We start from the raw sequence: 14706 nt of genomic DNA, 5'->3' as shown, positions 1-14706 counted from the left end.
AAGCCCGCTTCACAGGGCGCTCATTAAATTAAAGTTATTCGTTTTTTATCCGAAATATCATTAAAATCTATGCCATATTACAATCTATTCAAATCTCCGAACGTGATTGTTACATACAGACAAACGTATTAAAAATCTTTATCACAATGATAGCATTAAAAATCTAGCGAATGAAACTCCAGATTCCGATTCAAGTCTAAGTTGCCTGTTTAAATGTAGCTAAAAGTAAATTCTTAGTAATATTTTACCCCTCCCACTTTCAGTTAAACCTGGAACTGCAGGCGTTGAACTTCAACTCGCATGAAATATACTTCGTACTCTCGTGAACTGCATTACGAAATCATGGTTCATTTTCAGCTTTTACTTCATAAAGTTAAAAATATATGGCTGATTTTATGAATAGTAACTACGTATGTTAGGAAATATCGCTTCGAAATTGTTTCGCGTTAAGATCATCTTGTGACATTTTTGCGTTTTCTTAAAATTTTGTGGATTTTTTATCAGCGTGAGATACACTGGAATTATACAGAAACATGTATAGCTGAATATGTTTAGTTGGCTGTTTTTAGTTGATATTATAGATGAATGGTAATCAATTCTTGGTAAGACATTTCGTTTGGACCCAATTTCCTTTGTTACAGGTGATTTCCTCCAATCACAGAAATTCTTCTGGGAGGGTTTTGTATATGTACATAAAAACTTTCCAAAAATTATATTACCGACTTATAATATCCCCCAAATACGAATATCTTTTTATAATATATAACAATCTTGAAAATGTTTTATTATAAACTTAAATAATAAAACTAAAAGGAAAGTTGTAGATGTCTAAATAATTACAATCCTCTAAGATAATTGTTTACAAACTGCACCTGCGTACAACTGTCTCGTGCTTGGCAATTCTTAAAGTATAAACTTTAAGGCATTGCTGGTGCATTATGAAAATGGCTTCAGCCCCCATCCCTCCCCGACAGACACGCCCAGGCTAAGTAATTGTTTCATATTGGTCTGGCACCTTTGACGCCCCTTATGTTATTTCAAAATATATTTATTTAACCTAATTAAGAAAATATAACGTTATAAAAATTACCAAAAAAGGTAATCACTTAAAATTTGTAAAGTGTAGAGAATTATGGAATTTATCCTTTATTAATAAAGGAATTATTTTAATATATTCATAATTTAATTTCAGTAGTGCTTCATGTAAATACAAAACCTTAAAATTCAACTCGAGCTGTGATCGACAAATAATATCAAATTGATTTTGAAATTTTCCATCTATTCCTAAATAATATTTTAAACTTGCAAAAACGAGAGCCATATCTTCGGCTTTAAAGGCTTTTAAATTTAATAATATGCCCGTCTAGACAGCTCACGGTGCGGCGCGTAAATCCGGGATGACGTCACTTCCGTCCAATTCCGCTAATGGCGGCTTAAAGTTTACTTATTTCATCCGAGTTATGGAGCGATATTTGCTAAAAAGAAATTCTAGGTCACTTCTTCTATAATATATATATATGAATATATTGAATGAAGACACTCCTGTTTCAAATCATTAATACGCTGATAGCATCTGCTAACTTGTATTTTAACTCTTGAAATCTAGTCGCAGTAAAGCGAATACCGTAAGAACAATCTCAAAACTCGCCGCAGAACACGATCGTGCAATGTCAGAAAGTGATATGCGACACTGACTATAATAATTACAACATTAAATCGGTTTTCAACATTTGACGAGGGAGACACGAAGTACGTAATTACTGAATAGCAACGCTGATTAACATAATTGTATTTATTATTTACATTATAGGAACTTACGGCAAGAAAACGATCCGAGCCTTTTAAATTAATTTTATACCCTTAATTTCTGATATCCATTTAGATTTCACGAGCTATTTGTTAAAACTTGGGGTTCTAATGCTACGAAGGGATTGAAGTTAGGAAAACTCGAGCAACTGATACCAGTCCAGTAGAGGTATGGAGGCGGTCAGCGTGGCTAATCGCGCGGACGGCGTTATCGCGCCAGGGGTAATCACCCGCCGGCCGCTGATTAGCTAAGCTCCTGCTGCCCCCTGGGCAGGGCAGGGAATTATGCAAGCACGACTTGCTCCAGGCAGAGAAATGAGATAGTGGGGATAAAAACGGTCCTTCGAGTCCGACTTGGGACCGATCGATTGCTAATTCGGAATTAATTTGATTTAAATGGCTTGGACGACGCTTGAATTATTCCAGTTGCGAACATTGTTATTTGATAACGTGTTTTTGAATAACGCACTCCTGCTAAATGTAAGCCTTGAAATAAGTATTACGCATACTAAGCGTCATAATATTTCGCTAAGGTATTTTGCAATATCTCAACCAAGAGTTATTATAGATTCTTCTGAGTCAAACAAGCCTCAAGTATGCCGTCAGTCATCGGTCTGAGGGTTTGTGGTAGCAATTACCAGTTTCCTGTCCGAGATAGTTCTCAGTTATTTCGCTTTAGTGCTGTAGATGTATATATGTTTTTTAAATTGTTATCTAAATATTTTCCATTCAAGACAAATTAATTGTTACAAATTTCAAAGTATCTGAGAGTTGAGTTCAATTCGTCGGTTATATTACAGTAAGTACGTTTTAATTCTAAAAATATAACTCAGGTGTTGTTTCGCATCGACCGTTATTTATACCCATAAATATCGTTTGAACATAACGCATTATACCGCGAATGTCCACCTGACCGATAATTCACGGGATGCAAATGGTTCATTATCAGCGGTCCGCACGCTCGCCTATGCAAATGTTTATTAAAATTAAATAATTCGGCCCTGTCCTGTTTGCATAGGGCTGCTGCTGTAACGGTACTATGAATAAAACTTTCAAAGTAATAAAGGAGCTTGTCTAAGTTTTTCGAGATAAATTACCTATGACAAATCTGAGTTACTTTAAATCTTTTTTTTTTTTTCAAATGCCAGACAGCTAATTCTTTCGTGAAATATCTTAATAAGCATTTATATTTCACTTGTATAGTAAAACGTGAAATAGTTTTAATTTCGTAACATGAATTAAGTCATACCAATGCAGCCCTATGCAACAATGCTCTCGGGCATCGATAATTTTCGATTATTCCTCAGAAATGAAGACGCAATAGTCTCCAGCAGCATGTTCAGATAACAACTAGATATATTATAATATTACTGCATTTCGTTATTAACTGCATATTTATTCCGAGGTACAGTGTGACGATAAAATGCTTCGGGGCTTTTGTAACATCCAACACATCGTTAAAATTCCATGAAATTTGTCAAAACTGTTACTATTTAATTTATAATAATTGCTATTTATGTTTTATCTTTACTTTGAATGAACGAAAAACGACAATTCGTTCAACAACTATAATTATATTTATAGAACAAGTTATATTTTTAAAGTAAATAGTCAATAGAAGGAGTTATTCCCAATAGAGTCTCGGCTTATTACGTTGCGGATATAGCGTTCTCGGTACTTTGTTTTCAGAAAAAAGGGGTAAAAACAACCGAGAAACACTTTCAGAGTTGGCCAGGCGAGTTGCGCACAATCCAGATATATTGCCAAGTTAAGATGTGCATCTAAATAGCCTCTGCCGTCCTGGTAGCTAACTTTAGATTACTTGCACCAACTTTACCGACTTCCCTGGGTAAAAGCGGCAAGTTTGCAAGGAAAAATTTCCCGGGTACCCCACTATAGTCCCATTCAGTTTGGCTCAAATTTACTGCACAAGTTCGATGCTACAGGAAATTACATTGTAATCGGAATTTAAAAGCAAACACGCTTAATTTGAAAAGAAACTTTTATCGCAATTCATTCTGAAAGTAACGCTATGTGGTGTTTGTTTTTTTTTTTTAAATTATATCATGATTTCACCCAAAATTCGTTTACGACTGAAAATATTTAACCCTTCTATCCCCATTATCCCATAAACAGTTAAACTACCCTCGTTTAAAAAAGCATCGGACGGCCACCAAGTTACTACAACTTGAAGGGTTCATTCCCTTATTAAAAATTCATCGGTGGAAACACTCAAACCTATTAGGAAGGGTCTCTGCGGATCGTAGTAAAGGAAGGTGCATATCTGAAAAGCGTTCGAATTATTGTTGGTCAATACTAAAGAGTGTTTATTGTATTAAAATAAAAACAATTGTATTTATCCTTCAACGAAACGTTGTTACACCTCACACTTTAAGACTAAACGAATTCATCTTTATGGAATATCCTTAGCTCATTTGCTAGTACTGTAACTTTTACTACGCCACTGGTACGGATCTTTGAACAGACGTACCGTTCATTTACACGAAACAATTTGATAGGTCGTTACAATTTTACTGTAAATTGGCTAAATATAACAGAAAGCATTACATCTCAAAGCCGTTTGAGCGCAGGTGTCACAGAGACACACTGAATCTGCGCCCTTTTAATATACCTTAGATTTGCAATAACGCTCTGACGTAACACCCTTTCGAATATATTCTGGCAATATAGCCGTGACACGGGAATACATTAATCAAAGAGGCTGAGCTCCGTTCGTGGATTGTGGATATTACGTATCTCTAACTTATGGTGTCCTGGTACACGCACTCATATCACACGAGCTTAGATTATGTTTTCTTTCCGCCTGTCGCCCTTTGTTTTATTTATAGAGCGATAATAATCTCGGTTTATGAGGTAAATTTAATTCGTTTTTTCTTGTTTCGCAAAATTTTATAGAATAGTAGCCGCTATTGTTGTTTAAATCGGGTGCTGTTGAATGTCTTCTCGGTAAATTAAATCATTATTCAAGTAATCTCTTGAATGATCATTTTATATGATTATATTCAACGAAAGCTGCCTCCGGTTCCAAATATAGATTCTACCGAAAGGTATTAGACACTCAGTAGAATGCATTGAATTCGCATGCATGCATAATAAAAAATAATACACTCTACGTCTTGATTACAACATTTATCAAATTAATAATAATATTGTATCGAGGAAAAGAAGTTTTCGAAAAACTAAGAAAAGACACGACAAGTCAAAAGATGGACACAGATTTCTGTACGAATAAATGTCATAAATAATCTAGAGATTGTTATTGGTTAAAGACATAATGATTTTTAATGATACTATCTATCATCAGTACAATTATTAGATATTTGGAAAATTACATGAAAAACTATATAATTCCAAATCAGCAGCTTTAATACGACAAGACATATATAAGAACAACAATTTATATATACATATATATAAAGTATAAAGGAACAAATTTAGCAAACGAAGTTCGGAAGAAGTAAAAGACCGCACTTGACCAATTTTCCTTATAACATTTTGCTTAATCGACCGACCGAATATTACCGGAATAATATCAAGATTAAATAAGCTGTATTACACACAATTACTTATAAACAACAATTCTCGTTCCGACGACTATAGTTAGTCGAGTTGACCAAAATTGCCCGTTCCATATCTACGTTGAGAATCTAGGGGGTCACTCTGACCCCCTAAGGGTGGGTCGTTAAGATAAGATATCTGGGAGTGGACGGTCTCAGGTTACAGGATGTGGGGTCCAGAATTTCGGACGATCAAGGGTTGTTTGATGTATGTTACTTATCGATTATGTTGTAATACGAAAATTTAAGGACGAACGACGAAAATATTTTGACGATAAAGAAGTATACGGTTAATATTAGACATTTTGTTAACAACATTTAACAAAATCAATAAATGTTGTTACCAAAATAGTTTATCACTACATACATAAACAAAGTATCACTTCTTAATCTCAAATTAAAGTACCCCCAAAATTTGATTTTCCAAATTTTAAATCTCAGCATAAAATATATGCAATAGAATTAAATCCCCATCAAGAGCATCACATTGAATCAAGTGTAAAGATAAAAGCGTGGTTTTTCTCCATTAATTAATACTTGTCATTCGATAGTCATATTTACCCCCTCGGGGCGTTATCGGGGTTTGCATAGGACGCCATGTTGGCATTCGCTATTAAAGGGTTACGTTGAGACAATATTGACAGGACGATTATCTATTTGCCAGTTGTGAGATTACTTCGGTAAAGTTGGTGATTGTTTGTCTTGGTACAGATTGTATACTTTTGAGCTTGTAATATTATACAGGGTGATGTATATTCACGATGGTAGGTATTAACTTGATTATTGGTGATGAACTAGTAGATAGAATAGTTAATATATTAGTGATTCTGATTTCGGTTAAAGTAAGTTTTACTAATCAACCGAAACCTTGATCGTGCAAAGATGTAGACTTCCTAGAATATGCTAGATTTCTATTGCTATTTCTCTAGCATTAGTTACTTATAGGCTAGATAAATAGTTAGGAGTATTCTCATACTTTCAAGTGTATCAGATGGACATTTAATCAGTCTTTACATACGAAATATTTCTTTACAGAAATGTGAATAATCCTCTGTAATATTTAAAATATTTATCGGCATGAATATAAAATAACTATTGATACGTATTTGTAAAATATAGCCGTCCTTTTCGGTTTCGTAGTGCAGTTTTGCTATTTCACGTACCTACTCTATTTCCGGTAGATCCGAATTTCCTGTCCGTTCCGGTACGGCATTAAGCGTCGACTTAAAAAGTGGGATCTCAAGGGATAGCCGGAAATGACTTCTGTCGTCCACTAGCGAGCAACGCTGTATGAAAGTTTTGAAAAAAGTAGGTATTAAATAACATTTAAAATATTCAAATGACGAATATATTCAACGAAGGGAATCTTTCGTTGTTTCGTTGTTGTATATTGTACGAGTTTTTATAAAAGCGACCGAAAGCGACTTTATTTCGTCACCAAATAAAAAAAACGCAGTAACTTAATTCTTGTGAGATACCCTTACAGCGTCTCGTCCAATATTAATAAATTCTCATTTCCCGGATTCGTATGCAATTTGCCCCCGACTCCTCCAAGTAAAACTTACGACTCGCCCTTACCCTAAATAAACCAAGGGAAAACCGACTTTCTTCTAGGTTTTTCAACGAAAAACGAACGAAATTGAGTCATAATTTGAACCATCCGTGTTATTGGATTAATTCGTGTTGGGGTAAACGGGACTTCTAAATAATTTGTAAGCCTTAAAAATATGGCGCTCTACACGTTGCGAAATTAATGAAACACTTCAACGTAACATGTAATATGTAAATCACGATTATCATAATATAAAATTAATACGTATATTGCAGTAATATCTTGCATATTCGAAAATAAACATGAGGTCAAAGATTCTATTAGCAATAGATTCCCCATCCGTTTGACATGTTTCCATAATAATCGTAAAGTACCAGACAAACATAACAAAGAAGACAGTGTACTAGCATAAATAAAGTATAAATTCTTTCGGCGCGATTATTCTGCGATGCTTTCATTCCGGTGCGGTGGATCTCAAAGAGAACCCGATACGAACGTAACTCAACACCGCGCTAGGAATTCCGCGTTTCGCCATATCTCCGCGTCTATGATGTCCTGGTGCTTCTATTAATATTATGTTGAGCATGTCATACAAAATTACGATCGTGTGCTTGAAGAGACGTGATTAACAAAGGATGTTGCATTTTTAGTTCAATCTCCATGTTTGTAACGTAACTTTATTTCTGTTCTAAATACAAATAGTTTAGAAATATCTGTATCTTTCGATCGAAATTGAAATATAAGATTGAAAGATAATAATGATGGCTGTAACTTCAGTCGGTTCTTTGACAAGGTAATTATTGGATTCAGGAACAGGTGTAGAAGATTCGAAAACAAAAGGAACGCGAGGCACGAAACTCTGCGGGATTCTATCGCGGGATTACCGTGGCCTTATAATTATTTTTAGCCCCCTGAAAGGGCTTAAAGTCCCAAGGTAGGATTTGTTAGGCGTCGTTATTCAATATTATTTCTTGGGAAATTTTCCGAGGGCGCGGCGACACGTACGCAGGTACGTTGCGTGAATCCCGGGAGACGGGATAGATTGATGATTAACGGGATTACATGTGCCACTGCGCTAAGTTATGTATGCTCTCTATTTTTATGCTAGAATATGACGTCCTTTCTGAATAAGATATTGATTATGAAGTAATCTAGTTTGTTTGTAAAAGACTATCGTATCCATTCATGAGCATTCTCGTAACCTGTTTGGGAATGCAGAATGATAAGGCACATCCCACCCGGATCAATGAAATTCAAATTCGAATGGACTAGATCGCAAAGTTTTAAAATTCATACCGTTTACAGTCACGGACACTCGGTTGTTACCAATATTGCATGCGCCGCACTGAATTTAAATGGGACCACGCTCGACGATTTCCAACTAGCGAGATCACATCTCCTTTTTTGGTTTTATAACCGAGCAATACCGAATTAGCCGTTCGGCCGTTCGATTCAATCACTCGTGTCCCGTCGTGTCGCGACACGACACCGATCTGTGTAATCGCAAATCAAACGTCCATATCTGGATCGAGCGAAGATTCGAACGTGTGACATTGAATTCATTTGTTTCGAATTAATAGTCGACCGGGTATCGACACGGTATCGACGTATCGACGCGCCACGCGACGCGTCGCAGGTGTGGCTGTCACCGCGCTACGCTCCATTTCCCGCAGCGTAATCAAATGAATATTACAAACATCACGGCGACTGCGATGTGCTATGTGGGCCGATGCGCTTTTTGACGCCAATTTGAAGTATTGTCTATGTGCGACCACATTTGCAACGCGCCGATCATATCGCGACCGACCAATTGCACCCGTGTTAAAGCTCGACGTGAAATACGATTCACACAGGTAAATAATGGATTCCAGATTCCATAGCCACATCGACGTGTGCCGACCTATACCGGAACTGTGTTACGGCGGCCTTAATGAAAGCACTTAGCACTAAGCGAAGCAATTATAAGTAATTTAGAGCGCGGTAATGGACGCGGACAGGGACACGCAAAAACCCGCGAAACGGAACGTTAAAAGCTCTCTAATTCGATTGTCGGCGGGTACCTACTTTTTTGAAGTCGAACTTCGAACGCTGCCGGAAATAAAGCGGATTTTGAGTTTTAGAAACGAACCGAGTTCGCGACTTTGGACATAAATCCTCAGTTCCTTCACCGAAGACGCAACCAGTAAAAGCTTTTCCGTGGCGCCAATTAAAACTCTTTCGCGGAACACTCGCGGAATTCATAGCTATCAAGAAAGTAGGTTTCACGCGGTCGGGAATGAAATAGAAATACCAGGCTCAGAGGACTTTCCGAGCGTCACCTGAACCGAACTGCGCTGAGCAGAGCGCCTTCGGTGCTGGTGATTTATGGGCGCGGATCCGGACCGGTAATGAAATTGCACCCCCTCACCCCGCCCCCACCGGTCGCGAAGAAAGCCATTCTAGAAATTACTACGCAACGCTGTGCACTCGCGACAACAGAAGAACAGTTCCCGGTAACGTCTTATGCTAATGTTTATTTTTTGCCATCAATCACAATGATAAAACGTTGAACTCCCGTATTGAGGCGTCGAACGGGACGAGTTTAATTGCTTTCGTAGGAACGGCCTGCCCTTTGAGAAGCGTTCTTTGTCTACGCAATGAAAAATTTATTGCTTTCGCTGGAAAATTTTAATTGAAAACTCCGCAGCGGCCTCGCTCGCGGTCCAATTGTCTCGTACTGACATTCGTTGCGTGATTTCAACTTTGTATGCTGAAGTTAAAACAGCTATTAAGCTCATTCGATAATATTCAGTACCCCAAAACTTTTGTTATTGTCGACCCATTGTTTATTTACGTTGGAAATTGTCAACCATTTATTCTTGAATTTATTAATTATAGTACGAGGTATTGTTTAGGCTGTAATTTTGTAATGTCTTATTTATTTTCAAAAGAAGTCTTATTGACAAAGACGAAGTATACATACATCGTATTAAAAAAGATAAAACTAATTTGCTCGTCCGTGTTGATGCTGTGACTTTGTAATGTACCATTTGTTTTAATTAATTTTACGTTCAGACTTACTATAATTAAAGGACTTACTGTTAAATGTTGAAAGAGCCACGCTCGCAGGATATTGGTGGCTACCTTCGGGAAGATGCCCCGTTTCTTTTGATTTTTCTTTCCGTTCGTGTCATCATCTTCCTCCCCCGTTCCCTCTCCTGATCCGATACTCGCATTACTGGCATCGCCTGCGAATATAATACATATATCAATATCATTATCACACGTCGCTTACATTTATGCATATACAAAAATTTATCATTACATATTTATGACTGACTCTGTTTTTTACTTTTATTTTACAATATTCTCAAATATTACACTACAAGATTCGGAGACATATAAAATAAGGTTTAATTAGCATAGAAGTTTTGTTATCTAATATAATAAACTAGAATTTACATAGATAAAGTTTGATAAAGCCCCTCGTTGACATGGTATAGAATTTAAAACGTGTTCTCCTAATTAAAGTAATTCCCTGAGATTACAGTCGAGAGTCCTAGATCTCAGGAATATATATCTCTAGACAGACGAGACAAATTCGTCTAGCTCATTATAATAACGTGTTAATCGCAACACCAGGCGAGCAGGAACCGCGAGAGATGTCTCGACTACGCTTATCGGCCGTGCGTCTGGCATATTAATTAGAAACTCCAACTAGTATTTATTTAATCACCTGCCACACCACTGATTCCTATCTTGAGTATATACGCTTAATTAATTCTTGGTACGTCGCGTCATACGTGTCTACTCGGTACAGCGATCCGTTGTTGCAAGCAACTCGTTCACGCGGATGTAATTTGACTGAATTCTTTATTTTCTCGCGACTGATTCGATAATAGATTAAACAACGACATAAGTTTGCCATATGCAAAAATAAATAATGATAAATTATTTCAGTCAGTTTCAAATGTAGCGAATGTTGTACAAAAATTTATTCGAATAAGGAACAGGAGACAAAAATTTATCTGGAAATAGTTCAACGGAGACTTTCTTGATCGGAACGTGTAGGCGTTTGTTTTTCTGAATAATTAAAGCGAAATTCACTTTGGAAACGCTCGCTACGTGTACCGAAACAACAGGAGCTCGGAACACGATAAACAAATTAGTGTGCACTGAGCCACATCAAAAATTCATCACAACAGAAACAAATCGAATCAGTACGGGGTGTGAGTTTCGTCTTATTTCTGCTTCTCCTTGTTCTACTGCTGTTGATAAATAAAAAACTGAATTTGCACGTACTGGCTGTTTGTGTCTTGTTTCGTGTTTTTTATTTCGCAAGTGAAATGGTTCCTTCGATTATGTTTAACCTTTCTTTGTTCAAAAGTAAAATTCGACTTCTTAGGGAAATAAGTTACCATGATTTGCAAAGATTTTGAGACTAAATAGCGTTAGTGTTATTTACACTCAAGTAAAAAGTAAAGATATATTAACTAAATTAATTGACAGCTAAGATTTATTATTAAGTTATACGTCATACGTCTCATTCCTATAGTTTAGAATTTTAATAATAATTTAAGTACTATGAAACAGCTGTATAGTTAAAGTCAAAAAAAGTTTTTGTGTTATTGAATTCGATATTTTCTTTAAAATTATATTCGAATTGCAGTTAGTATTTATATTTTGGGAGTACCTCAGGGTACAATACTTAGTTCATTATTATTTAAATTGTTTATCATTCTTAAATCAAGCTCCACGTTTACCAAAGTTAAAGTTTTGAGTTTAAAAACTTAAATTTGTGACGTTACCAGTGACAATGATGAAACAGTGTATCAAGTATCTACGTATCGTATTCGACCGGTGGCATGCATTGTGATGGTAATGGGGGCAAAGTAATAAAATTACTCTTACGCCATTACCCGCTACCCCTCAATGTTATACTGGTAATATAGGGTGATGCAATAAAACGCTTTAAAATTCACAAAAACAACAGGGAAGTGTCGGCAGGTAATTGTTTTATACTTTTACTGTTGTTAGTAAATTCAATATTAAAACCAGGAACTAAAGTGACACCTATATTCGAGGCAAAATAAAATTTTAATATTGCTTTGAAAGATAAGCTGAAAATTGAAAATATTTCTGTGTTTTTAATGCAATTCATTTTCCTTCTTAATGATTTTATATTTTCGACTTCAGAGATTATACACATTACAAGATTTCAGTTCGAGATTTAGTAAGTTAACAGTTATGTAACGAAATGCTCGTCCTGTATATTATCAGCGTGCAAAATCAGAGTGCAGTTGCATGATGCAGGATCGTAATCCCCTAATTCATCTTATGCCCACGCACACATGCACACACCCCTAATGCTCACTAATACACCCCCAAATGAGTGTACAAACACAAATGGGAATGCGTGTGAAAAGTCAAGAGAATGAAAATTAACTTAATGTAATAGAATTGCCAGTGTCATATTTCTATTGTCTTTGCGAAATCAATAACTTCTACGAGTAGTTTCCCATGGAAACAAGATAGCGTCTAATTTACAAAGAGTTTTGGTGAATATTTTTATGATCACTCTCATATTTCGGCAAACATTATAATTTGAGTTTATAAAGGCAATGTTTTATTTAAATTTCTTGAATTGGAACTTGCAATATAACTTACAATTGTATCAACGCTGTGTGAGATCAAAGTTCATACCTAATTCTTGGTAGCAACGTTTGAAGGAAATAATTTATGTTGCCTTAATCATTCTTTGTTTCTAGTGAATACAAAAAAATACAGTTTATAAATATGACGTGTCAGTATTATATAGATCTATAACAATTATTAAGAGAGCGCGAATATTATTATCATCGTATTACGTTTCTGAACAAGTTGAATCTAGCGATGCACCTGGTGGATAGAATTGATAGATTTACAGAAACGTATGTCATAATTATATATTTATATTAACTGTTTCGTTATTTAAACGTATTTATACCTATAGCTCGTGAAGTGTTCAAGCTAATAACATACTTTAACAGCTGTATTTTTAGATTGAACATTAAAAAAAAATAAAAAAGATTGATAGTTTTTGTCTGTAAGGGAACAGAATTTACACTTTCTTACGAGAAAACCTACGCAATAGATAAATGTAACGACCTGAATAAATTTCACAGGCGTATTCTCGGTAGTAAGACTGCTCATTAGAGCGAATCCATCTATGGTGTGGTGTTTGCTCCCATGGCGTTTGTAAGCCGATTGCTGTAACCCGACACCGAATCCGCGACCCCTTTGCGAAAGCACGGTTTAGACCAAACTTGGGGATCTGGTTAGAAATGCTTGGGGTTGAATCGCTGGGGTTGGGAAAAAGTTCTGTTTGGTTAAATAGTGTCTGAATACAAATTCGACTTTGACTTGAGTAAGTGGAAGTATGCTTCTGTTTTGTCATGTCGATAAATTAATTTCAATTTCACAGTGTTGTTTAATTACTTAAATGGAATATGTATTTGAATACGTCAAAACCGAGTAAAATATTCAAGGAAAAGGAATTAAATTGTTGATACCCGAATACATAGACAGATATTTATAGATTGTAATCTCAGAATCGCTCACCATCTCAAACTAGACAAATACACCGAACCCGGAAAAAAGTATTGGAAATAATGTAATAAGTCAATTGAAATTAGAATTAATATTCTAAAAATGTTTTAGTATTTGTTTATACAGTCGATTATTTTATTCAATTTTTTTTTTCACTTATATTCAGGAATTAACCAATCTCCAAAGAAAACTCTTTATAGATGAGATATAATGCCAAAATAAATAAGTATTGTGTTGTGTAGAAATACAGAAACAAATAAATACGATCTTAATTTGATTTTGCAATAACAGGTAAAACGCATTATGACGTAAAATATAGCTCCTCAAAAACTCCATGTACCCCAATATTAGTGCGGAGCACAAATGAGCGCAGAGCTATCGAGTTACACCAATCAACTGAAAGCACGCGCCGCTAGTGATGGCTGTCCGTGGGAATTATCGATAATTAGACTACTTTTAGGTATGTTTCATACATTTTAAAGATGTTGCGACAGTTATGTGAAAGTCTGAATATCTTAGTTAAACTTTTTGTATATCAAACCAAATAACAGTAGTTTTGTTTGACGTATGACTTGCAAGATTCAAAATAAAGATGCTAAATCGATGAATATTTACTGATCCATCAAATGTTCCGACAAAAAATTGACAGTAAGGCGATTTATCGATATCACACTTGTCTGATCCGCAATCCCTACAAAGCGACAAGCACGGTGTCGTAATGCGCTCGCAATTTGATGGATTGGCTTCTTTGCAGGGTCCGCTATTTGCAAACACCCTCATCTGGACGGAGAGGGGGCACCAATGGATGGAGGGGCTAATTAAAATTGGCGCCCGAACTGGGACCAACATTACAATTACCACCTTGACGGGCTTTATTGCAATAGACATAAAGATGTTTTCGGTAAATCAAAAAGAATGTTTTAATACCGCGTACGTTTGCATCGCCTCCGTGAGCTTATTGGGTGACGTAATGACGTGCCGGCGATAGGAATGTGTTCGGTATGGTCCTCTTATTGGAAATCTGACGGAATTCCATTAAGTCATTAATTCTCCTGTCCCTTTTTGGCGATTCTTATAATAATTACCAATTGGCTGCGAATTTTGATCGACTGTTCTCTACGACAATTTACTTGATTACTGAATACTCGTGTTTTAATAAAATTAATTGCGACGATAATTAAATTTATCAAATTCCTTTTCCTT

At 35.9% G+C, this 14706-nt stretch overlaps 1 protein-coding gene across 7 annotated transcripts in view; it reads right to left on the bottom strand.

Moving 5' to 3' along the window:
• LOC113402792 (homeobox protein homothorax) overlaps positions 1-14706 on the bottom strand; it is a 247449-nt gene that overhangs the window by 76466 nt on the left and 156277 nt on the right. For all 7 annotated transcript variants that reach the window (XM_026643104.2, XM_026643108.2, XM_026643106.2 and 4 more), the window contains one exon: positions 10015-10163. In XM_026643104.2, the coding sequence (XP_026498889.1) occupies positions 10015-10163 (149 nt within the window). The remainder of the gene's footprint in view (positions 1-10014; positions 10164-14706) is intronic.

The sequence above is a fragment of the Vanessa tameamea genome, chromosome 19 (genome assembly GCF_037043105.1).
Source record: "Vanessa tameamea isolate UH-Manoa-2023 chromosome 19, ilVanTame1 primary haplotype, whole genome shotgun sequence".
NCBI classification, from domain to species: domain Eukaryota; kingdom Metazoa; phylum Arthropoda; class Insecta; order Lepidoptera; family Nymphalidae; genus Vanessa; species Vanessa tameamea.
Note: the sequence above shows the minus strand (reverse complement) of the source record. Positions and strands in the feature narration are given on the sequence as shown.